Source organism: Saccostrea echinata, unplaced genomic scaffold, assembly GCF_033153115.1.
Source record: "Saccostrea echinata isolate AGI-Se365-2 ecotype Australia unplaced genomic scaffold, CSIRO_AGI_Sech_v1 ptg000010l, whole genome shotgun sequence".
NCBI lineage: Eukaryota > Metazoa > Mollusca > Bivalvia > Ostreida > Ostreidae > Saccostrea > Saccostrea echinata.
This window is the reverse complement of record NW_026889759.1, coordinates 3,462,878-3,486,416: the sequence shown is the minus strand read 5'-3', so window position 1 is coordinate 3,486,416 and position 23,539 is coordinate 3,462,878. Positions and strand designations below refer to the sequence as shown.

The 23,539-nt window shown below is 34.8% G+C and overlaps 1 protein-coding gene across 1 annotated transcript in view; it reads left to right on the top strand.

Moving 5' to 3' along the window:
• Positions 1-272: 272 nt before the first annotated feature.
• The window catches only part of LOC133184168 (KICSTOR complex protein SZT2-like), a 63,289-nt gene continuing 40,022 nt past the window's right edge, over positions 273-23,539 (top strand). Inside the window, exons 1-20 of the mRNA XM_061319071.1 lie at positions 273-350; positions 451-576; positions 1,260-1,475; positions 1,831-1,908; positions 2,437-2,529; positions 2,891-3,016; positions 3,976-4,144; positions 11,017-11,237; positions 11,607-11,713; positions 12,218-12,369; positions 12,858-12,954; positions 14,004-14,150; positions 14,538-14,693; positions 14,897-14,962; positions 15,261-15,464; positions 15,876-16,199; positions 16,631-16,852; positions 17,497-17,575; positions 17,803-17,897; positions 21,147-21,309. Of these exons, the coding sequence (XP_061175055.1) occupies positions 306-350; positions 451-576; positions 1,260-1,475; positions 1,831-1,908; positions 2,437-2,529; positions 2,891-3,016; positions 3,976-4,144; positions 11,017-11,237; positions 11,607-11,713; positions 12,218-12,369; positions 12,858-12,954; positions 14,004-14,150; positions 14,538-14,693; positions 14,897-14,962; positions 15,261-15,464; positions 15,876-16,199; positions 16,631-16,852; positions 17,497-17,575; positions 17,803-17,897; positions 21,147-21,309 (2,886 nt within the window). The 5' untranslated portion in view covers positions 273-305. The remainder of the gene's footprint in view (positions 351-450; positions 577-1,259; positions 1,476-1,830; positions 1,909-2,436; positions 2,530-2,890; positions 3,017-3,975; positions 4,145-11,016; positions 11,238-11,606; positions 11,714-12,217; positions 12,370-12,857; positions 12,955-14,003; positions 14,151-14,537; positions 14,694-14,896; positions 14,963-15,260; positions 15,465-15,875; positions 16,200-16,630; positions 16,853-17,496; positions 17,576-17,802; positions 17,898-21,146; positions 21,310-23,539) is intronic.

The following is a 23,539-nucleotide window of genomic DNA, read 5'->3' as shown; positions in this document are numbered from 1 at the left end:
AGCTTATCGCAAATAGTCTTATCTAATAGTTAAAGTGGGAGTAATTTTATTATTTAAAAAAAAAAAAAAAAAAAAAAAAAAAAGCAAATAGTGATCATATAAAAATTTCCCTCGGGTTAGAAATTTGACAAGCTTTTCACTGACCAAGATTATTGACCTAGATCTATATTTGTAAACACGATGTTAGTGGATGGTGAGTGATGTAATGATACAGAAGAATTCTACCGTAAATAATGAAGCATGATGCAGATTGCAAGCATTGCATTGAAGAGAGACCTTTGATGACTTGAATTTTTCCTGCAAGAATGGGAGACTCAGAGAGCGATAGTGAAAATGGAACTGAAGAAAGAGTAAGTCTAAAAGTCATATTTTGCAGATCGAATTTCCTCAGTAAATCAGCTGACTGGCCATGATCTGTAGTCACTGTTGGTGTAAATATTATTTTTATAGGTGCTGCCAGCCAAAGACGTCTACCTATTAATGAAAAAAGATTACAGAATATCAAGGAACATAAGAGCATCATGGTTTTTTCGTCACATCAACTCGGTATTGGAATTTTCACCGGAATCATGTCTGGTAAGTGGTTTTCTCAAAGGCATGCATGACATGCTGAAATCAAGGTGTTTGAAACTGTTCTGTGATATATCATTGTCTATTTTGTGTTTATAATACAATGTACTTTAATAGATTATATATGATAACTATATGTTCCAGAATAATTTTGGATGGAAATGTAATTAACTATTGAACTGAAATTCAAATGTGTCAAGTAATACATATGCATTCAGGTGTAATGGACTTTGCCTCCTTGGTGCATTTTCCCTTATTGAATATAATTACATCAAATAACAGCTGAAATTTTGATACTTTTCAACATAACAGAGCATAGTCGCAGACATACATGTATTCCACACAAAACATTTATAAGTCCAGTTTTTCCAAATCAAGATAGTAGTAATAATAAAAGCATTTATGAAAAAAAGCTTAAAAACTTATCAAAATATACAATTTCTTTGTTATTGAATTACAAAATATATATTAACTGGAAAAAAAACTTACTATTATAATTGGTATATATATATTTTGATATCAGAAACTATGCATACATGTTGCAGCATAAATCGTTTAAATTATCATTCAGTTTAAATTGGCATTACTTGCCCCTTATTATGCTACTTTGGAGATACCTAGGAAATTCAGTTGTTGAAATCATATTTACATTGTAAATTTAATGAAAAAAAATTTGTCCATGTTTTCAGGAGGAGACCAACAAAGAACTGACTGTGGTGGGGGTGGTAATGGAGGAGGAAGCAGTGATCCGCTTTGGGAATGATGATTCCCCCAACTCCTCCCCATCACAGACAGAGGGTACCTCCATTAGTTTCCGCCTTGTACCCTCCACTGTGATTCATTTCATTGCTAAGAGATACAGACTTGTCTTTGTGTTAGACTTCAGCCCCTCGGCACTCTCTGTGGTATGTTTTTGTTTTATTCTTCACAATTTTAAGTTAAACAATATTTATAACTGAATTTACAGAAGTCAAAAACAGATGAGGACTTTTTCTGTTAACATATAACTTTCTCTGTGTAATGTATGCTTGGATATGAGGACTGCAAATTGAAAAAAGAATATGTACAGTTAAGTGATGTAAGAATGTTAGTGTTATATCTATAGTAATTCATTAGTCATGTTTAATGATTTACAAGATAATCATTTCTGAATATGGAAATTTCAAAATTCAAAAATTTTGTTTTTACAAAGTTTGAAATGATTTCATTTGAATTGAAGTGTATTGATAAAACTTTCAAGAATTTAAATTTCATTTTAAGGACTTGAAAACTGGAGAAGTGTTTGCAGACAAGATTTTTGACAGCTTGAAGAAATGCTTGCTTGGATTGGTGAAACCAGTAAGGAACTTCTGTATAGATTTAAATGTGCAGAAATATTGTACATATAATAAATGATTTCATTTCATGTTTATTTCACCATACAGGTATATGAGTGTCATAACTTTGGAATCATGAGTTCTGGGTTAAACAATAACTCATTGATAGATTCACCCAATTCAAATGTGGTCACAAAATATAAAAATCACTGAAAAGTCCCAGCATCAAATAATTTAAGGAAAGAGTTAAGTGCATGAATTTCTCATTAAAGCAAAGCCTTTTGAAAAATGCTGTTTATGCTAATTCATATTCATAGATGTTTAAAATAGTAACTGATCAAAATCTGGGTATTTTGATTAGGATAGGTCTCTTTGCATATTAGTTTCAACTTGAATTTTAAGTAATACTTGTATCTCATTGTCATCAAAATTAAATCCATATGGATTTGAACTCACAATTATAAATCATGCATCTTGGGGGATGCATTCTACAATTTTTCTTTCTTGTCTTTTTGTGCATGTTTTACAAATGATGCCCTTCTGTTGACAGTTTCCACTTCCTGGGACAAACCTGCTGTTTGAGTCCGAGCTGTTTATCACTGTCATAGCTCATACCCCTATGGTGGTCTGTACAACAAACCAGGTATGTCACAATTTATAAGGAAGGAAATCAGCTTGTCTGTTTTAGTCATACTCACCCTTTACCATTTGATCTTTCATGTGTGCATTTTTCCTTACAAAATTTTTTTTCAGCCTTAAACTATGAAGACCAATAAAAAACAATGCCAAAGTCAAAATTTAAAAAAATGTCAAAAGAACTTAGAGGTTTCAAGGGTTGAGTGTTTTATAGATGAAGTAGTCAGCAGATTTACTTACTATGTAGAATTAATAAAAAAATATCAGAAATTTAAATTACAGAGTATGTAGAGATTGTATCTGTTACTGTTTGTGAGCATTGACAATCCTTGATCAAACTGATCATAAGATGATTTGCCTATTGACAGGTTTTAGTTCAGGGCATTAGAGTGACCGCTGCCAATGTTGCTGTGGTGTTAGATGCAGTAAGAAATGGCCTACAGGTCTTTGAGCAGAGTTTGTACAACGACATCAATCTGCCCACTCCAGACATGGTGAGATCTGTCATCCTGTATCACAAAATAAAGCTTAACTGCCAGTAAGGGTGTAAATCTAGTAAAAATATTGGTTCCTACTCTAGGTAGAAGATTTATGCATGTACAGCATAAAACCAGGACAAATCTTATGAAATATATTCCTGGTAAATAAAGAGTTGGTAGCCATTGAATAATTAAGGTGAATTTGATATGACAACAAATTAAAACATGGAAAATATCTAACATTAAAGCAGGAGTGTGCAATTACAAAAATTGGGTACTAGCCCAGGGGCTAGTTGCAGTAACAAAGTTACTAGTCCAAGGTAGTCAGTAACTAGCCCATACTGACAGAATGATAAATGTTCCATGTACATGTAAATATAGCACAAAGCCTAGAAAGGAAGTCTTATTTTAATATATATGCAAAACAATGGCAATTTTATATATTTTATCATTAAGTTATTTGTTTGGGAGCTTCTACATATGTTAGTCACCTTAATTAACCTTGTTAGTGTAACCAGTTACATGTCTTTTTGACGCTAACTGACTATCCCTAGCAATGCACAATGCATATACATTAAAATGGACTGAGGATTTTGATTTGGCAACAAAGTTAAATTGTACAGAAATTTGGTTGACATAATACTGACACTTGTACAATTGATAATGTGTTTGCTCTTGTTTTTACCATTTTACAAGTGGATCTGCTAGCCTGACGGACTAAGGCAGCACTGATGTTTCCTTGCCCGACCTCTAATATCGGTAGCCCCTGGCGTCGGGCCATCATAATTGCACACCCCTGATTAAAGTCATTTCAGGAAGGAATTCTTAAACTAGTAACTAATGCAACAAATGTGTAATCATTTAGTCAGCACATACCAGATTTTTTCAAGAACTTTCAAAATAGCCCAACTTAGGTTTGTGACATCACTCAGCACTTGATCCATCATTATGACAACATTTTTTTTCATGATTAGACAAATCTTGGAGACAGCTTATCGAGGGTGGAGAATTCAAACCCAGAACAGAAACCACGAACTAGAAACAAGTCGGCTGAATCGGCCATTAATCCTGAGGCTGGCATCATTAACTTACTTAGACAGGGGTTCTTTGCTTTACAGTTACTGCCAGAGAACTCTAGTGCGGGTAGGTGTAATTAACTTGTGTCTGTGTATCCATACTTAATCAATAGAAGACATGTTAACTCTACCACTTTTGTACTCCATCTCTCACCTGCCACTTTTCTACAGAATTCATTTTTAGCTCACCTCAACGAAGTTGGGGGAGCTTATGTAATACCCTCAGCGTTGGCATCGGCATCCCAGGTTAAGGTTTTTGGAGCAGTTTTCTTTTCAAGTACTTCTATGGCCTATATTAGTTAGAGATGCATGGAGGATGCTTCTAGTGTGTTTTATTGTACCAGTCAAGGTTTCAGATGCTGCAATTTCAGCTAAAGAATGACCAGGTTAATGTTTTTGGAGCAGGTTAAAGTTTTTGGAGCAGGTCTCATTTCCAAGTAACTATAAGCCCTATTTTGACCAAACTTGCATGGATGATACATCTAAGGATGCACACTACTGGACTTGCTTCGGATGCTGGATCTGACCTACATTTTCCGGATGAGTGACTAGGTTAAAGTTTTTGAAGTAGATCTCATTACCAAGTAACTATAAGCCCTATATTGACCAAACTTGCATGGATGATACATCTAAGGATGCACACTACTGGACTTGCTTCGGATGTGGATCTGACCTATATTTTCCGGATGAGTGACCAGGTTAAGGTTTTTGGAGCAGATCTCATTTCCAAATAACTATAAGCCCTATATTGACCAAACTTGCATGGATGATACATCTAAGGATGCACACTACTGGACTTGCTTCGGATGCAGAATCTGACCTATATTTTATGGATGAGTGACCAGGTTAAATTTTTGGAGCAGATGTCATTTCCAAGTATCTATAAACCCTATATTGACCAAACTTGCATGGATGATACATCTAAGGATTCACACTACTGGACTTGCTTCGGATGCTGGATCTGACCTATATTTTCCAGATGAGTAACCAGGTTAAAGTTTTTGGAGCAGATCTCATTTCCAAGTAACTATAAGCCCTGTATTGACTAAACTTGCATGGATGATACATCGAAGGATGCACACTACTAGACTTGCTTCGGATGCTGGATCTGACCTAAATTTTTGGGATGAGTGACCAGGTTAAAGTTTTTGGAGCAGATGTCATTTCCAAGTAACTATAAGCCCTATATTGACTAAACTTGCATGGATGATACATCTAAGGATGCACACTACTGGACTTGCTTTGGATGCTGGATTTGACTTATATTTTCCAGATGAGTGACCAGGTTAAAGTTATTTGAGCAGATGTCATTTCCAAGTAACTATAAACCCTATATTGACCAAACTTGCATGGATGATACATCTAAGGATTCACACTACTGGACTTGCTTCGGATGCTGGATCTGACCTACATTTTCCGGATGAGTAACCAGGTTAAAGTTTTTGGAGCAGATCTCATTTCCAAGTAACTATAAGGCCTATCTGAACCAAACTTGCATGAATGATGCATCAAGGGACGAACAATCTCAAAACTTGCTTCGGATGCTGGATTTGAGTTACATTTTCTGGATGAGTGACTAGTTTTAAGTTTTCAGATAAGTCTATTCCCAAGCCCTATCAGACCAAAATTGCATAAATGTTGCATCTAGGGATGCACACTCCTAGATTATTAGTTAAGTGTGCGACTTTGCCTTACTTAAAGACAACATTCGTTGAGGTGAGCTCTGTAATCTCTGATTACCTATGTTTGATCACATGGCTTGCCATTTTGAAAGCCACTCGCTTAAAAAATCATTCAGGTCTAAATGATGTGACTCAAAGCTGCAAATAATACCAAAACAAATGATTGAGCAGAATTGGGGAATGTTGTTCTATACTCTGAGGAGGATTCTTGGTTGTTGTATAATTGGGTGCATTCTTTGAGAAATTGTGTCCATCAAGGGTCTGCATGATCTTTCCATTTTACCATGAAGTCCTTGGTATATATTTTGCAAGAAGTCTAGTGATGCCAAGAAATTCCTGTAAAAATTTTGAATCTGATGTCCATCTGTTTAATCATGGCACCAAAAGCACTTAAATAAAAAAGCCACATCTAGTTTTGAATTTAAAATTTTAACACTGCTATGAAAAAAATGACTTCTTTCTAATATAGTTTGTTATATTATCTTTCTGGTACCTTTTTCTATTCCATGTTGTAGCAGCAGCCATTCATCGGTTTGAACGAAGGGTAATTAGGTCTTTAAAATCCACAAATTGACTACAAAGGTCAGATCCAGCCATGAATTTAAAATATAAGCCTTATTCTAAGTTCAATAAAATAAGCCTTTTTTCTAATCACACAATGAAATCCAGGGTAGTATGAAATAAAAAAATAAATCACACTCATTTGTCAAAAATAATTAGAGTATTGTTTTTAATTTTATTGTTTGTGCAAGGGAACAACGCTTATAAACTAGCCAAGAATATAGACAAGTAAATAAAATGCAATACTCTTCAGACATGTAGTATAAGGGGGAAAGGATGGCTGTCCTAGCTTCCTTCTGAAAATGGTCTTTTGCTGTTAATTTAGTAATTAAGAAAGTTTTCATTGGAAGGTTGTTTAGGCCTCTCATATGTTATTGTGTTACTGTTGTATGGTCTAACACCTTCCCATGTTATCATATCCAAAAAGAAGCTGGGGATCTTCCCTCTCTTCCTTTGATGCCACATGCCTGCTCTAGCTCTTTCAATTCCTTTGTATGTGTAGCTATGGTAAAGATTTCCATGCAAGCTGAAATGCAAAAATTCATGGACTTTGAATTACGAAAAAATATTAGTTGTGATTTTGTACTTCATTGTAATGTGTGCATGATCAGTTAATGAAAAGGGTACACACATTTAAATAAAACAATATATATATGAAACTGGCAAATGTTTGCTAACGTTGCTAAAATATTGATGAATACAAATGTTATGATGTATTCACCATGAAATCGATGAAAAATTATAAATCATCCCAATATGTTATTATTCTCTGAGTGTATGATTGATGTACCAAAACATGAAAATAAAACAAATCTAGTAAGGAGATGACTTTTTACTTGTCGTGATCACAGTTATCAATCATGTCAGCCCTTTTAAAATCGCTGACTCCGGGTGCAGCAGGTGGAAATGCAGTCTCTGATCCTCATTCAGGTCTCTAACTTAGAACAACCATACGAGAGGGAAGTTCAGTATATTGTTAGAGAAAGGTTATCAAAATCCTTTTCAATTACTTTCATTATTTTATTCTAACCTTTAATTTTCTTTTCTACATATATTTTACTTCTAACATTCAACAACTACTCTTGAGAAAAGGTCTTTTTTCTTCTGTTCGATGAATGAAAATGCATTTCAAATTATGAAAGTTTAAACTATTTTATTTGATAAATACTCTGATAATATTAAACAATATTAAACAATGTCAGTCAAATTTTCCTGTCAAAATTGCAGTATATGTATTTCGAATATTTGCAGCGAAATACATTTTGTGGGAATATGCCTTTATTTGAGATATATATGTAAGACAGAGAATCTAAAGATCATTTGCACAAAACAGATATTTTACGCAAATTTATGATCAAAAGGGGCCATTTGCAATGAGATAAAATACAGGATTTATTTATCGAACATCAAATATATGAAATATGTAAATATATGATATTGCCTGCTAAACTAAGCTTTTCTTTTATAATCAATAACTCATACATATATTTGACTGTCAGTTCCATTCGTTTTCTCTTTTAAGTTTCAATGTTTCTAATCTGTTTCCAAGGGACCTAAATATTTTATTAATTGGATTCAGAATATCGTAATAACAAGTCAGAAATAAAAGTAAATATTAGCTTTCAGACATATTAAACCATAGTTGATCCCAGTAAACATTGTATTTTTAAATATATATACATTTTTTGTTCCATTTTAGCACATTTGAAACTTATACAGGTACATGTAAATTGTTTAAGAAAAGTGTTCAATTAAGTTTTATTGTAACATTGGAGAGAATAAAATCTGTAATACTCTTTTAGATTTCAAGTACCTTGTATTGTTAATAAAACAATGAACATACATTAATACAGTACTATGTTTTTATGCAGGCCAGTCAAAAAGTACTGGTAGGAGGAGGACAGACCCTCTTTCTTCAAGAATAGTCTTGTGCCGTAGATTTTGGTACATGTACATGTATTAGAATTTACATTGAAAGCCCCCCCCCCCCCCCCCCCCCCACTTTTTGTTGCAGTGAGGTCAAATTCTGGCATTGTTGTATAAAAACTGTAATCTCCCTCCCTCTCCACAAAATAGGATTTTTAAGTTTAGGCAGCCACCCAAACCCCTTTCTTTTTCAAAATCATTTCACTTGTCTTGGTTTTGAGTATATTTGTTATTGATTATAATCATTATAATATTATAATATAATATTATATAATAATATTAGGGATGGCAACGAATATTCGAACATTCGAATATTCATTCGATGAGTTGATATTCGAATATGAATTTAAGATTCGAATATTCGGTGATTTTCAGATTTCATAAGAAGAGGTACTGTGATTACTAAATTTTGATTAGAACAGTGCTGAAATTTACTAGCGATCAATTTCGATCGCCTCATTTCTTCTACTTATTTCTTATCTTATAAATCTACTAAATTACATGTATTTTGTTTTGAGTAAGGTGTTAAAGAATTATACAATAATACTTTATGTATAATACAAAACGTACTTTCATAGTTTTTATTAGTTAGATACGATCGTATCTAGAATCGAGGACAACAAATGAAATCTAAGAATGTCTAAAAGTCGTGAAGAGTATACTTATCAAAATAAAATTAATTGATCATTGAATGAATGTCAGATAGAATTAATCTGTAATTAATATTGTAAAGGGCTTAATTTCAGAATAAATGTGTAAATTACTTGATTATCTCGGGTTGTACATAATCCTGAATTTTATATTCATTATCGGGAAATTAGTTAATTACCTAGGAAAATTGTCTATGGAAATATTTGTTTACATTGTATCAAAGATTATAACAATATCTCTTATCAGGCAGATAATTGTAATTTATTACACGTATTGAAATCCGAACAGTATACCGTTACGACTATCTTGCCTTTTGTACATGTAAGACGACTGGTTTCTCAGTTGGAGATACTATAAATACACGTTTCATTTGTTAAAATTATACTTTTCTACATTTAAATCAATTATTTATTTCAAACATTGACAAATATCAAATGGAATTTCTTATTGTACACCTACAAAAGTCTTCATACAATTTTACTTCCATTATAAGTATACCTACGCTAAACCTTTCATGAGAGTAGGATGATGCATATTTAAAATAAAACAGATTTTATTTATTTAATCGAATATTCGAATATATTCGAATACTTTCATTGAATATTCGAATATGAATTATGGACAAAATTGACATCCCTAAATAATATTAATATTATGATGAGACTTATTCATGATTTTGAATTAAATCCAAATGAGATAGACACATTTATAATATTGTCATTTAAATATGTACCCATTTACAGTGTTTCATACATATTGTACATATATTTGACATTATGATTATTAGTGCTGTTGATGTAAGTCAAAGTATGTTGATGTACGTCAAAGTATATACTCATGCATTCATTTTCATGCGACGTTTTAATGTCTTAACATATTATATATCATTAGAAAGAAAAAGAAAGGCTCTACAACAATCAATAAAAAAATAAAAATGCCAATATTTTTAGTTAAGTGGGGTTTTTGCTTAGTGCATCATGTATGTAAATATACAATGTACATTCAAACATCTATCAATGTTAGTAATGGTGCTAAAAAGGGTCCTGCTCTGTGGGTGCCCTATAGTAATCAGTCTGTCCATCCTATTTACTTTGTCAGGAGCATATTTTCTCTCCCAATTGGAAAGAAAATATGCACCTGTCTTGCTCAAACTTCACCAATAAAGTCCCCAGGGGTAGAGGGTGTGCAGTAACATTGAAACAATTTTCTAACTTAACCTTCAACCAATTTTCAAATTAAAGGTCAAGGTCCAAACCTGTCTGTGTAAAAACCTTGTCTGAACATTTTCTCTCCTGTTGACCCAGCTTGGTGTAAGTTTCACCCCTATAGTGCCCTTGGGTGTGCAGTGCCCTTTAAATATTTTTTTAGATCAAAGGTCAAGGTCAAGAAACCTTCATGTGTAAAATCTTTGGATGGAGTAAACTGTGGAATCATTTTAATTTGTAGGGGGTGAATGTTCATGGGCAAGCAAAATTTTACTTGTTCGTAGGGACATAATTTTGTTGGTTACTCGTTCATATGGTAGATTCAACGAATCAGTGTTTACAAAATAAACATTCGTGGGGATGTAAATTCATGGGTAAGGGTGACCCAAGAAATCCACGAACAATCATGATGATTCCACAGTATTTTTTCTCCTAGCTGACTCAAACTTTATCCATAGAGTGACTGTGGGTAGAGGGTGTGGAGTGACCTTCAGCCAAGTTTTTAGGTCAATGGTCAAGGTCATATAAATTATTCCGAGTATTTTCTCTCCTGTTGGCCCTTCCTGGCAGAAAATTCACTCAGAGACTGGCCATGGGTAGAGGATATGCAGTGATCTGAACAACATTTTTAGATCAAAGTTCAAGGTCAAAAAATCCTTGTCTGGTGCATTTTTTCTCTCCCCTGGGCCCTACCTGGCTCAAAGTTTTTCTGTAGAGGGTGTGCAGTGACCTTAAACCAAGTTTCTTTCTCCTTAACACTGAGACAAAACTTTCTAAGTACAAAATGGTCTTCTCCAAATACAATCCTTTAGATCTCCCTTTCATCCTATTGTCCTTTTCTTAAACACGGGGCCCTTTCTAGATGGTCACCATGTCAACAATGTCAAGTTCTCATTTATCTTCTAATTTTGCAGGAATAGTTGTTGTGACTGATGGAATGCTGGGAGTGACAGATTTAAATCTATTTGACACTCTGCTGGCCCAGCTAAGGAGTAGCACCATAGCATGCTCATTTCTGAGGATTGGACAAACCCAGTGTGCCCGTTGCTCCTTTGGGCTGGTTCCTCATGTGGAACTGTTGCAGTTCATTTCATCGACCACTTTTGGAACATATATAGGAGATCCTCATGATGAGGTACACTTATAAATTCTAAACTAACAAAGAACCAAATATTTAAATATGCAAGTTTCTGTTTGTGGTATCATCATAGTTGGTAAAAGACCAGTGTTTATGGATTTTTTTACCCGTGAATTGATGTCCCCATGATTAATAGCTGTCAATGTTTCAGTTCATTAAATCTTTCATTATGCCCCAATGAAATAATGAAATTTTAATTGCCCACATCATAGACCCCCCCCCCCCCATTAATCAAAATGATTTCCCAATATTCTCAACAATTTTATCTACTTTTTAGTGCATTTGGATGAAAGTAACTTGGAGCAAAATCTTTCCAACATGCAGTTGTTCATTTGATGAATTACAAATTAAATGATTACATTTCAGAAAGAAGATTACCACAGAAAGCTTCTGATCTGGAGTTTCCAGAAATCCATAAGAGAACCTCTGCATGTTCTGCCAGGGTACAACAATAGTGTCTGTTCCTATATAAAGTAAGAATCTCATTTCATACACTGTAGGTGATGGAAGCTACCCCTCCACTTTCTTTGTTTATGTTTGTTAAAGTTTTTATCCCACCCAACAGTGTTTTGCAAACAAAAAAGTTTTTTATTTCTTTTTTAATTTAATGTTTCATTGACTATAATGATAAATTTACCATGCTATATTATTTGCTCTTAATCCAAAAGAAAAAAAATTGCAGATTTATGTACAATTGATTTCTTGCATAATTTGGTTATATACTGTAAACATGCCGGCACTTTTTTCCACAGGGTTATAATTCCACAGAATCACAATTTGTGTTCAATCTGGGTGGAAAGTTATGTGCATTTCTTTGAGTGTCATTACATGTCCTTAATGCAATTTAAGTACTCTGTGACAGACAAATTTCCACGAAAAATTGTGACTGTGTGCATAATGTAAATTAATCCCACAAGGGAAAAAAAGTGTGTCTAAAGTACTGGTATATTAAAATACAGCTTTTTTTTCTTTATCAGTGTGTATGCACATCCCCTTAAAGATTACCCAGACCTAATTCCCATTGAGAGGAAGAGGCAGATGGACGTTAAACTGAACACCTCTCTCTCCAGTGTCCTGTCTATCCGACTTAGAGAGGGGTTCACCCTCAGAAATATCATCTTCTTAAGAGGTAAAGTAAGAACCTCCTCATGCTCTGATTTGTCACAAATGAAATGGTACAAGTATGGAAATATAGTTAGATACCTGATTGCTTTTAAGGATATCAGCTCTTCAGTCAGGAACGATAACTCTTATAATTATTATTTAATGAAAAAAAGTCTTAAAATGAAACTTGAAATTGAAATCTTTTTATGCAAGAAATTCAGAGACTTTTTTTGGGGAGCATTTTCAATCGCTTAACCGCTGATTTTCAGAAACTAAGGATTGGAATACCTTAAAAGATATTGCTTATGACCAAGGATACAAATTTCCTCCCCTTTCTCAATGAATGCAACTCTGAAGATATGACATTGTAATTAATTACAGATGTTATTTTCAGTGCAAGGGTAGACAGTTGATAAATTTTACGAAAGATTCAGTGACCAGATCCAAGTTCTCACATTTGGAGGTTAAAAGCTTTTTTTGTAAGATTCTTTAACTGAAGATTCATTTTTTCAGGAGAAACTCAGATCAAGGTAGAGCTGGCATTGCTATGGAGGGACTATGTCAAGATTGAGTACTGTGCGACAGCTGCCTGGCCACAGGATAATTCAAGGTAGAAACACATATAAATGTGAAATGGGGTGTGGGATATGTCAAGTAGGCAAAAGTTTAACAGGGATTGGAAGAACATTCAAGGTGGTTAATGCAATGTAAATTTAAAAAAATTTGAAAGGAATTCAGTGATAATTAAAGAATAAACAAGTGTTTCAAGGGGATTCATTGACATTTTGGATAGATAAAAGTGTAACATGAATTTTAGATGTTTCAAGTTAGGTAGAAGTGTATTGGGTATTGAAAGATAATTCAAATTGGGAAAGTATAATAGATATGGGGATATTTCAAGATGGATAAAAAGTAACAGGATAAAAGTGTACAGTAAAACATGCTTATAATGAAGTGCCAGGGATGGACAATTTTGCTTCATTATAAAGTTAACGTACTTCAATATATCCATTAAGTTCATCATATATCCATTAAGTTCATATACTTTAAAGCCATGGGGAGTGAAAATCACTTCACTGTAAGCATCAATTCATTATAAGCATGTTTGCTATGGGCGTGTTTTACTGTAATATGGATTTCAGATATTTCAAGTTAGGTGGGATTGAGAGATAATTTTAAATTGGGAAAGTATAATGGATATGGGGATACATGTATTTTAAGATGGATAAAAGAGTAACAAGGATAATGGATAGAAGTGGGAGATAACTTGATTAATACATGTGAAAGTGTGTCCCTAAATTGATAGTAAACAGACTTGATCATGATGGGGCACAGGTTAGAGTCTAAATATGGATAAAAAAAATTCCTTGGCATTTCCATTTTGATTAGAGAAAAGTAAAATCATATTCCTGTGTATAACAAAAGAGAATTCTGTAAAATAAACTCATTATAATCAATCCTTCTCGTCAGATTTTATCAAGGATGAGGAAATCTCTAAAATTTGTTTGCTTGATGAGCATACTATATGTGATATTTTGAAAGAAACTGGGAAAGAAATCTCCCCAATATATGTTTCAATAACAAAAAAAAAAAATCCTCAGGGATTAGTCAGCAAGGAAGGAAAGTCTATAGATTTAATTTTCTTTTTTTTTTTGGCAGACAACACCAGACCCATGTTGAAATGTTTGTGGAAGGAAGCTATGAATTCCTACATGATGCTTTCTCTAGTGAATGTTCTTTGACTATGTCCAGGTGGAGCCCAATTCGGGCCAACAGAAAAAAGAAGTTCCTCATAGCACTAACTAAGTCTGTATTAAACATCATCTCAAAATGTCAACTTTTTATATATCTCAAGGATATCAGGCTCAGGGGCCATAAAACTTAGACGAGCTCACTTTTGATCTCAGTCTCACTTTTACCAAAGGAATTAATAGTGGAAAAGTGAGACTGAGATCAAAAGTGAGCTCATCTAAGTTTTATGGCCCCGGGGCCAGATATCATATTAGTTTATTTAAACAAAGACATTAAAGATACTTCAAGTAACACACAAATGATAAAACATATAATTTAAATGTGAAAATATGCATTAAGTATTAATCATCTTAGTGTGCCTTTATCTCACATATTTGCATAACAAACAACATGCATATGTGACTTTATTCACAGTTCTGTAACTATATTAAAATATTTCAGACTTCGCCAAAGTGACCTATTACTGAGCCACCTTCAGGGCTTTGCTTCCAACCCTGTAAATTACAAGTTACCGGACAGTATAAAGAATGGCCTCTCTGTGTTTTATATCCCTCTCCAGTCTAGTACGCCAACCTTCAACTCTCAACACAACACCAAGTTAGTCTTTTATTTTCAATATAGTTTAAATTTGTATTAAATGTATGTGTAAAAACTGTTTTCATCATTTCACTCAGCAAAATTGTGAACTTAAGTCAAAATGGGGCTCGTTCTTAGAAATTTATTTTTTTTTAAATTTCAATCACGGAGTACCTTTGTGTCAAATTTTGTAGAGAACAAAGTTTTTTTTTACTTTTCTACAGGGATGCTGTTTTCAATCAGTTTGTCACATTCTGGAAGCCAGTTGTTCATTTGGACACAAAAATTTGGTAAGAAAAGTTTCAGAAACAAGGGCACCACAAAGAGGAACATCCCCTCGCAAAAGAACACAGATCCCTCTGTAATTAATTACTTGCCTAACTTCCATTACTCACACATTCACCCACCAATACACGCACACAAGCATGTTACTATATCCCTCCAGCTTTGTTGCAAGTGGATAATGAGTCTATTTTTTCCTAGACACTTAACTTGTAGATTGTTATGATAAGACCATTCATAAAATTAAGTGAACAGAAACATGTAATTACTGCATAAAAGTGAAAAAAAAGACATTTTGACTTGCAGGCAGAAGTGGATGCATAGCCACAGGATAGGTATGGTGTTGGAGCATGACCGTCCATTGTCTAAGTACTTACACATCCCCGACTCTTGTGGGAGGTTCTACTTTGTCTTCTGTCGGCAAGCTCAGCTGGCCTTGCAAACCCTCCTCCAGAGTTGGAGTACATTTGTACTGGTTGAAAACACTGCCTATGTCAAGTATTTGTATGAGTAAGTACATGTATGTATTTTGTAACTATAGCTTAGTATTTGTTTCATAGGTCTCTTATGTCAGTATGAAAGCGCTCTGAATAGCCTGAGTTATAATCAGGTGACTTATTGCTTTTTTTCTGTTCTGTGTCTTTTGGATGTTTTTATCATTTGCTTTCCATAAACTAAAGAACATTTTCTTAGGAGTTACTGGAGTTATTTCAACCAAACTTGTCCAAAAACTTCCTTAGGTAAGGATGATTCAAAAGCGTGCAAGGCAAACACTTGAAGCTATTATTTAAAGAGTAGTCTTAAGAAATAAGATTTGTGAAAGGCCATTAGATGTGTATCACATGATGATGTTGCATAGTTAAAAATAGTTATCATAAAAACAGATTACCAGTTGATTCATCAATAAAATGGCTATTTCAGGGGAGAGTCTCAAAGTTCAAAAGAGCATCCCACCCATTTTCTGCTGTTGAGATTGTCCACTTCAAAAGCCCCATGCATGACAATTAAAGCAGCTTTTCTGGGAGGAACTTCTGGTTCCATGAGATACAAGGTACTAAAGGAACTCAAAACAAAAGTATTTGCCCTGAAGTTTAAACAAGGAGGTTCCCAGATAGAGAAAAGCAAGAAATCTCCAAAGCAGGAGAGAGAGACAATGGCAAAGAGGAAGCCTCCCCTAAGCAGGGAGTGGTCAGAGACACCATGCTGTGTCATGTTGACCAAACCCATGGAAAATATTCTCATCAGGTATTCTCTTGATTCTGAAATGTAAGAAATTTTATTTTGAGTTACCGTATAAGCAGAATTTTTAGCAAGGATTCAATTTTGGCATTATTAGCAACAGTTCTGAGATAGCTAAAACTGAATATCTCTAACAATTTATTCCAAATTGGTAGTTATAGTTATCTCTCTTGACATTAAAAAATTACTTCCCGCTTAAAATGTATACCAATTTTGGGGGATGAATCGCTAAATTTGCATCTCACTAAAATTTCCACTTATACTGTAACTAGCATGGCTTAAAGGCCTAATATTGTGAATTTTTTGGAAATTGAAGAAAATGTCATTTATATCCCCTTTGATAATTGGAAAAAAAAAAAGAATTGTAATTACAGAATAGAAAACACAAATAATATGTTTTGGATATTGAATAATTTGAAAAAATTTCCTCTGTTTAGTTATGAGCGGGTACCGAGTGACATGACAATATTAGAAGATCCCTCCCGATACTTCCCTAGTCACATGACTGCACAACAAGTCGCCAACAAGACAGTGTTGGCAAATGCCTTCAACACATTGTCTCGGTACTTGTATCATCAGCGATGGATTTGGACCATCAGGCAGGGAAAAGTGGACATTAGTATGCAAGCTGTCGGCAAAATTTTGTCCACACTCACCAAGTAAGCCAAACTCTGCAAACTACTTGTTAATGTTTGTGTGAGATACAAGCTGTCATATGGGAATCCTGGGCAGTTGTACAATTATTTCAAGTTCCATAGTTTGTTAACATTATGAGATTAAGTGTGCATGTATGTCTTAGTTTGATTTTCTATCTTTGGACTGTAATTTCAGATTGAGACTACAAATTAAAGAAACCTTTATACTAGAAATGTAAAAACAGTGAAACTTGTCTAATTTGGATGTTGTGTATTCTGAAATCTTAATTATAGTGATGTAAACTTTGAAGTCCTTTTCAGTAAATTGTATAAGATCTTGTCTAATCCGGAATGTTGTTTACTTCAGCCAATTTCTCTTGAACCAGTGGTGTTCGGATTAGACAAGTTTTACTGTACATGTACATTAAACATATATTAAAAGTACTGCCTTGTAAGTAGGATACAGACCAGTGAATCATGTCTGTAGCAAAAACACTCATTGTAAATAACTGCCTGTAAAAATTGCATATTTTGTCCTAAGGACTTCAAGTACACTGTACCAGTAATAGAAATTCACCTAGATGTAACAAATTCTTTGTATAGCAGATAAGATTGTCTACTCTTAGCAGGTTTGCTAGTGATCTATTATCCATGTGAATGTTTTGTAGAATAAGGCTTCAGGAAGGATTCCATTTTGCCTCCAGTAATTCTGGAATTGTCAATATGGTGCTGGAAACAGATATGAGAGTATGAATATTTAGATTGAATGCAAAAAGATGAGAGAGATTGATACATATTGATATAGTTGAATGTGAAACTAAAAGATATTCTTTTGAAACTCTTATATATGCAGATGCACACATTCCCAGTTATAAATTATTATCATTTAAATTTTGGTTAAAATAAGTTTTTTGATCAAATTTTTGCAATTGAAAAATTTAAATTAATGGTACAGATTCTGTATTTTGCTTCAGCATGCATCGGAGACAAGCAGTTCTGGGTCAGATGTCAGTAGATGTGTGGTGCAATACGTGATATTCCCCCCTCAAGTCAAGACCTCTTGTACTAGGTAAGCAGCAAAGATAATGGTTTTAATGTTCAGTAAAACATGCTTATAGCAAACATGCTTATAATGAATTGATGCTTACAGCAAAGTGATATTTTTCCCTGTGGCTTTAAAATATATTGTGAACAAAACAGATACAGCAAATTACATTTATAACAAAGCAAAATCGTCCACCCCTGGCACTTTGTTATAATCATGTTTTTCTGTATATGTAATTTTACTATGTATTACTGTATTTTTAGCTCACCTGAGCCAAAGGCTCAAGTGAGCTTTTCTGATCACTTTTTGTCCGGCGTCCGTCTGTCTGTCTGTCCGTCTGTCTGTCCGTCTGTCCGTCCGTCTGTCTGTCTGTAAACTTTTAACATTTTTGACTTCTTCTCAAGAACCACTGGGCCAATTTCAACCAAACTTGCCACAAAGTATCCTTGGGTGAAGGGGATTCAAGTTTGTTCAAATGAAGGGCCACACCCTCTTTCAAGGGGAGATAATAAAGAATTAGTGAAAAATTAATAGTATAATTTAAAAATCTTCTTCTCAAGAACCACAGGGCCAGGAAAGATGAAACTCATGTGGAAGCATCCTCAGGTAGTGTAGATTTAAGTTTGTTCAAATCATGACCCCCGGGGGTAGGGCGGGGCCACAATGGAGGATCAAAATTTTACATAGAAATATATAGGAAAAACCTTCAAAAATCTTCTTCTCAAGAACAGCAAAGCCATGAAGAGTCATATTTATATGGAAGCATCCTCAGGTAGTGTAGATTAAAGTTTGTTCAAATCATGACCCCGGGGGGTAGGGTGGGGCCACAATGGGGGATCAAAGTTTTACATAGAAATATATAGGAAAAACCTTTAAAAATCTTCTTCTCAAGAACAGCAAAGCCATGAAGAGTCATATTTATATGGAAGCATCCTCAGGTAGTGTAGATTCAAGTTTGTTCAAATCATGACCCCCGGGGGTAGGGTGGGGCCACAATGGAGGATCAAAGTTTTACATAGAAATATATAAGAAAAATATTTAAAAATCTTCTTCTCAAGAAAAGCAAAGCCATGATGAGTCATATTTATATGGAAGCATCCTCAGGTAGTGTAAATTTAAGTTTGTTCAAATCATGACCCCCCGGGGGTAGGGCGGGGCCACAATGGAGGATCAAAGTTTTACATAGAAATATATAGGAAAAACCTTCAAAAATCTTCTTCTCAAGAACAGCAAAGCCATGATGAGTCATATTTATATGGAAGCATCCTCAGGTAGTGTAAATTTAAGTTTGTTCAAATCATGACCCCCCGGGGGTAGGGCGGGGCCACAATGGAGGATCAAAGTTTTACATAGAAATATATAGGAAAAACCTTCAAAAATCTTCTTCTCAAGAACAGCAAAGCCATGATGAGTCATATTTATATGGAAGCATCCTCAGGTAGTGTAGATTCAAGTTTGTTCAAATGATGACCCCCGGGGGTAGGGTGGGGCCACAATGGAGGATCAAAGTTTTACATAGAAATATATAAGAAAAATCTTTAAAAATCTTCTTCTCAAGAACAGCAAAGCCATGATGAGTCATATTTATATGGAAGCATCCTCAGGTAGTGTAGATTCAAGTTTGTTCAAATCATGACCCCCGGGGGTAGGGTGGGGCCACAATGGAGGATCAAAGTTTTACATCGAAATATATAGGAAAAATATTTTTAAAATTTTCTCAAGAACAGCAAAGCCATGATGAGTCATGTTTATATGGAAGCATCCTCAGGTAGTGTAGATTCAGGTTTCAAGTCATGACCCCCGGGGGTAGGGCGGGGCCACAATGGAGGATCAAAGTTTTACATAGAAATATATTTGAAAAATCTTTAAAAATCTTCTTCTCAAGAACAGCAAAGCCATGATGAGTCATGTTTATATGGAAGCATCCTCAGGTAGTGTAGATTCAAGTTTGTTCAAATCATGACCCCCCGGGGGTAGGGGGGGGCACAATGGAGGATCAAAGTTTTACTTAGAAATATATAAGAAAATTCTTTAAAAATCCTCTTCTCAGGAACAGCAAAGCTCTGATTGGTCATATTTATATGGAAGCATCCTCAGGGAGAGTAGATTCAAACTCATTCAAATCATGACCCGGGGGGGTGGGGGGGGGGTAGGGGGGCCACAATGGAGGATCAAAGTTTTACATAGAAATAAAGAGGAAAATTTTTTAAAATCTTCTTCTCAGGAACAGCAAAGCCATGATTGATCATATTTATTTGGAAGCATCCTCAGGTAGTGTAGATTCAAGTTTGTTCAAATCATGACCCCCTGGGGTAGGGGAGGCCACAATGGAGGATCAAAGTCTTAAATAGAAGTATACAGAAAAATATCTTCTGAAAAAGAACTGCAAAGCCATGATTTGTCATTTTGATATGGAAGCAACCTTAGGAAGTGTAAATTCAGTTTTGTTCAAATGATGACCCCCGGGGGTAGGGTGGGGCCCAATGGGGGATCAAAGTTTTACATAAGAACATACAGAAAAAATATTTCTTCTCAAGAACAGAAAAGCTATGTTTAGTCATATTGATATGGAAGCATCCTCAGGTAGTTTAGATTCAAGTTTGTTCAAATCATGACCCCTGGGATAGGGAGGAGTCACAATGGGGGATCAAATTTCTACAAAGGAATATATGGGAAAATTTTTTTTTAATCTTCTCAAGTACAACAAAGCCATTTGTTATATTGACATGGAAGCATCATCAGGTAGTTTAAAATTCAAGCCTCCCCCCCTCCCCAGTAATCTTTTCAATGCTGAACTGATTTGTGCTTTCACCTATCCAATGTGCTCAGGTGAGTGATGTGGCCCATGGGCCTCTTGTGTTGATAGTGTTATATTTGATCAGAAATTTTTCAAAAGATACACTTTAAGAAATCTACGGGTAATATGCACAAACAAAATATATATTGTGCACATAAATATGATGTAAAATAATTGGTTTCATATGAATATTGCATTTACTATGAGGGGAAAAAAATGCTGGTTGACTGATAAAGCTTCAGTTTTATAAGAAGTCTCTTTTCATGTTTCTTGAAAAATTTCCTTATGATAGAAATTTGTGGAAAAAAATCATCATAGAATTATAATTTACGAAGAATCTGATACACTATCAGAAAAGAAAAACAGTAATGGTAAAATTCCTACCGTACCTCCTACAAAAGGATGCTGATGGATGCTTGTTTTTCTTAATTTTTTATAAAAAGAGATAATAGGAGTTGTGTTTTTTGACTCTGCAGTATGTCTGAAGATGATATGGACATGTTTGAGCTGACTGAAGCAGATGGCGACCTACAGATCGTAACAGAATGCTGGATAGAGCCTCAGTATGGAGTTGTTATAAATAGCACTCCAGAACGACAGCACTGGGAGGGACTGACCTACAAACAGATTGCCAGGGCGGTGAGTAACCCTTAGGCTTGTAGCATAAATATGACAGATGCAGAAAATGCATACAGGTAATTTCAGTATCTCGAACCCAGATATTTCGAAGTAAGTCCTGGGTCCTGGCCCAATTCTCTCTATAAATGATTTTAAAACTTCGGATAGCTTGAACACAAAATTCTTGAATAGTACAGTAATCTAGATGTAAATTTGAAGCACTATTTTTACATGGTTTATGTCAAAGTCTGTCAAATTTCTGCTCCATTAAACATAACTGTTCGAGAATTATTACAATATTACATTTGGATAGCTTCAAATTCATTAAATTCTGGTGATAATTTTAGATGACAAACATGTATGCAAATTCTTTTTTGGGATATAAAGGAAAGTGATTATGTTAAAATTAGACACATCCTAAAATGTTTGTTTCTTCTCATTAGTCATCCTATATGGTATACTAATAAAACCCTGTGTAAATAGATCACTACCCAATAATGTCACTGTAGGGAAATGCCATATTCTTTGTACACAAATGCAGTTTTATGTCATTCCTTGCATACTGAGGAACTTTGTTTTATTAGCTCACCTGAGCCAAAGGCTCAAGTGAGCTTTTCTGATCGAAATTTGTCCGTTGTCTGTCGTCGTTGTCGTTGTTGTTGTCGTTGGCGTCGTTGTCGTAAACTTTTCACATTTTCATCTTCTTCTCTAGAACTACTGGGCCAATTTCAACCAAACTTGGCACATAGTATTCTTGGGGGAAGGGGATTCAAGTTTGTTCAAATGAAGGGCCACGCCCTCTTTCAAGGGGAGATAATAAAGAATTAGTGAAAAATTAAAAGCATCTTTTAAAAGATCTTCTTCTCAAGGACCACAGGGCCAAGAAAGATGAAACTCATGTGGAAGCATCCTCAGGTAGTGTAGATTCAAGTTTGTTCAAATCATGACCCCTGGGGGTAGGGCGGGGCCACAATGGAGGATCAAAGTTTTACATAGAAATATAAAGGAAAAACCTTTAAAAATCTTCTTCTCAAGAAAAGCAAAGCCATGATGAGTCATTTTTATATGGAAGCATCCTCAGGTAGTGTAGATTCAAGTTTGTTCAAATCATGACCCCCGGGGGTAGGACGGGGCCACAATGAAGGATCAAAGTTTTACATAGAAATATATAGGAAAAACCTTTAAAAAATCTTCTTCTCAAGAAAAGCAAAGCCATGATGAGTCATTTTTATATGGAAGCATCCTCAGGTAGTGTAGATTCAAGTTTGTTCAAATCATGACCCCTGGGGGTAGGGTGGGGCCACAATGGAGGATCAAAGTTTTACATAGAAATATATAGGTAAAACCTTTAAAAATCTTCTTCTCAAGAAAAGCAAAGCTATGATGAGTCATATTTATATGGAAGCATCCTCAGGTAGTGTAGATTCAAGTTTGTTCAAATCATGACCCCCGGGGGTAGGGCAGGGCCACAATGGAGGATCAAAGTTTTACATAGAAATATATAGGAAAAACCTTTAAAAAATCTTCTTCTCAAGAAAAGCAAAGCTATGATGAGTCATATTTATATGGAAGCATCCTCAGGCAGTGTAGATTCAAGTTTGTTCAAATCATGACCCCTGGGGGTAGCACGGGGCCACAATGGGGGATCGAAAATTTTACATAGGAACATATAGGAAAATATCTCCTTCTCAAGAACTGAAAATCAAGTTTAGTCATTTTGATATGATAGCATCCTCAGGTAGTGTAGATTCAATTTTGTTCAAATAATGACCCCCGGGGGTAGGGTGGGGCCCAATGGGGGGTAGAAAGTTTTACATAAGAACATATAGAAAAAATATTTCTTCTCAAGAACAGAAAAGCTATGTTTAGTCATATTGATATGGAAGCATCCTCAGGTAGTGTAGATTCAAGTTTTTTCAAACGACGACCCCCTTGGATAGGGAGGAGCCACAATGGGGATCAAATTTTTACAAAGGAATATATGAGAAAATTTTTAAAAATCTTCTCAAGTACAACAAAGCCAGTTGTTATATTGACATGGAAGCATCATCAGGTAGTTTAAAATTCAAGACCCACCCCCCCCCCCCCCCCCCCCCCCCCCCGCTAATCTTTTCAATACTGAACTGATTTGTGCTTTTGCCTAGCCAATGTGCTCAGGTGAGCGATGTGGCCCATGGGCCTCTTGTTTTTAAGTGATTTAATCAGTTTTTATAAACTTAAAAAAATTCTGTGATACAGTGGAATGTAGAGA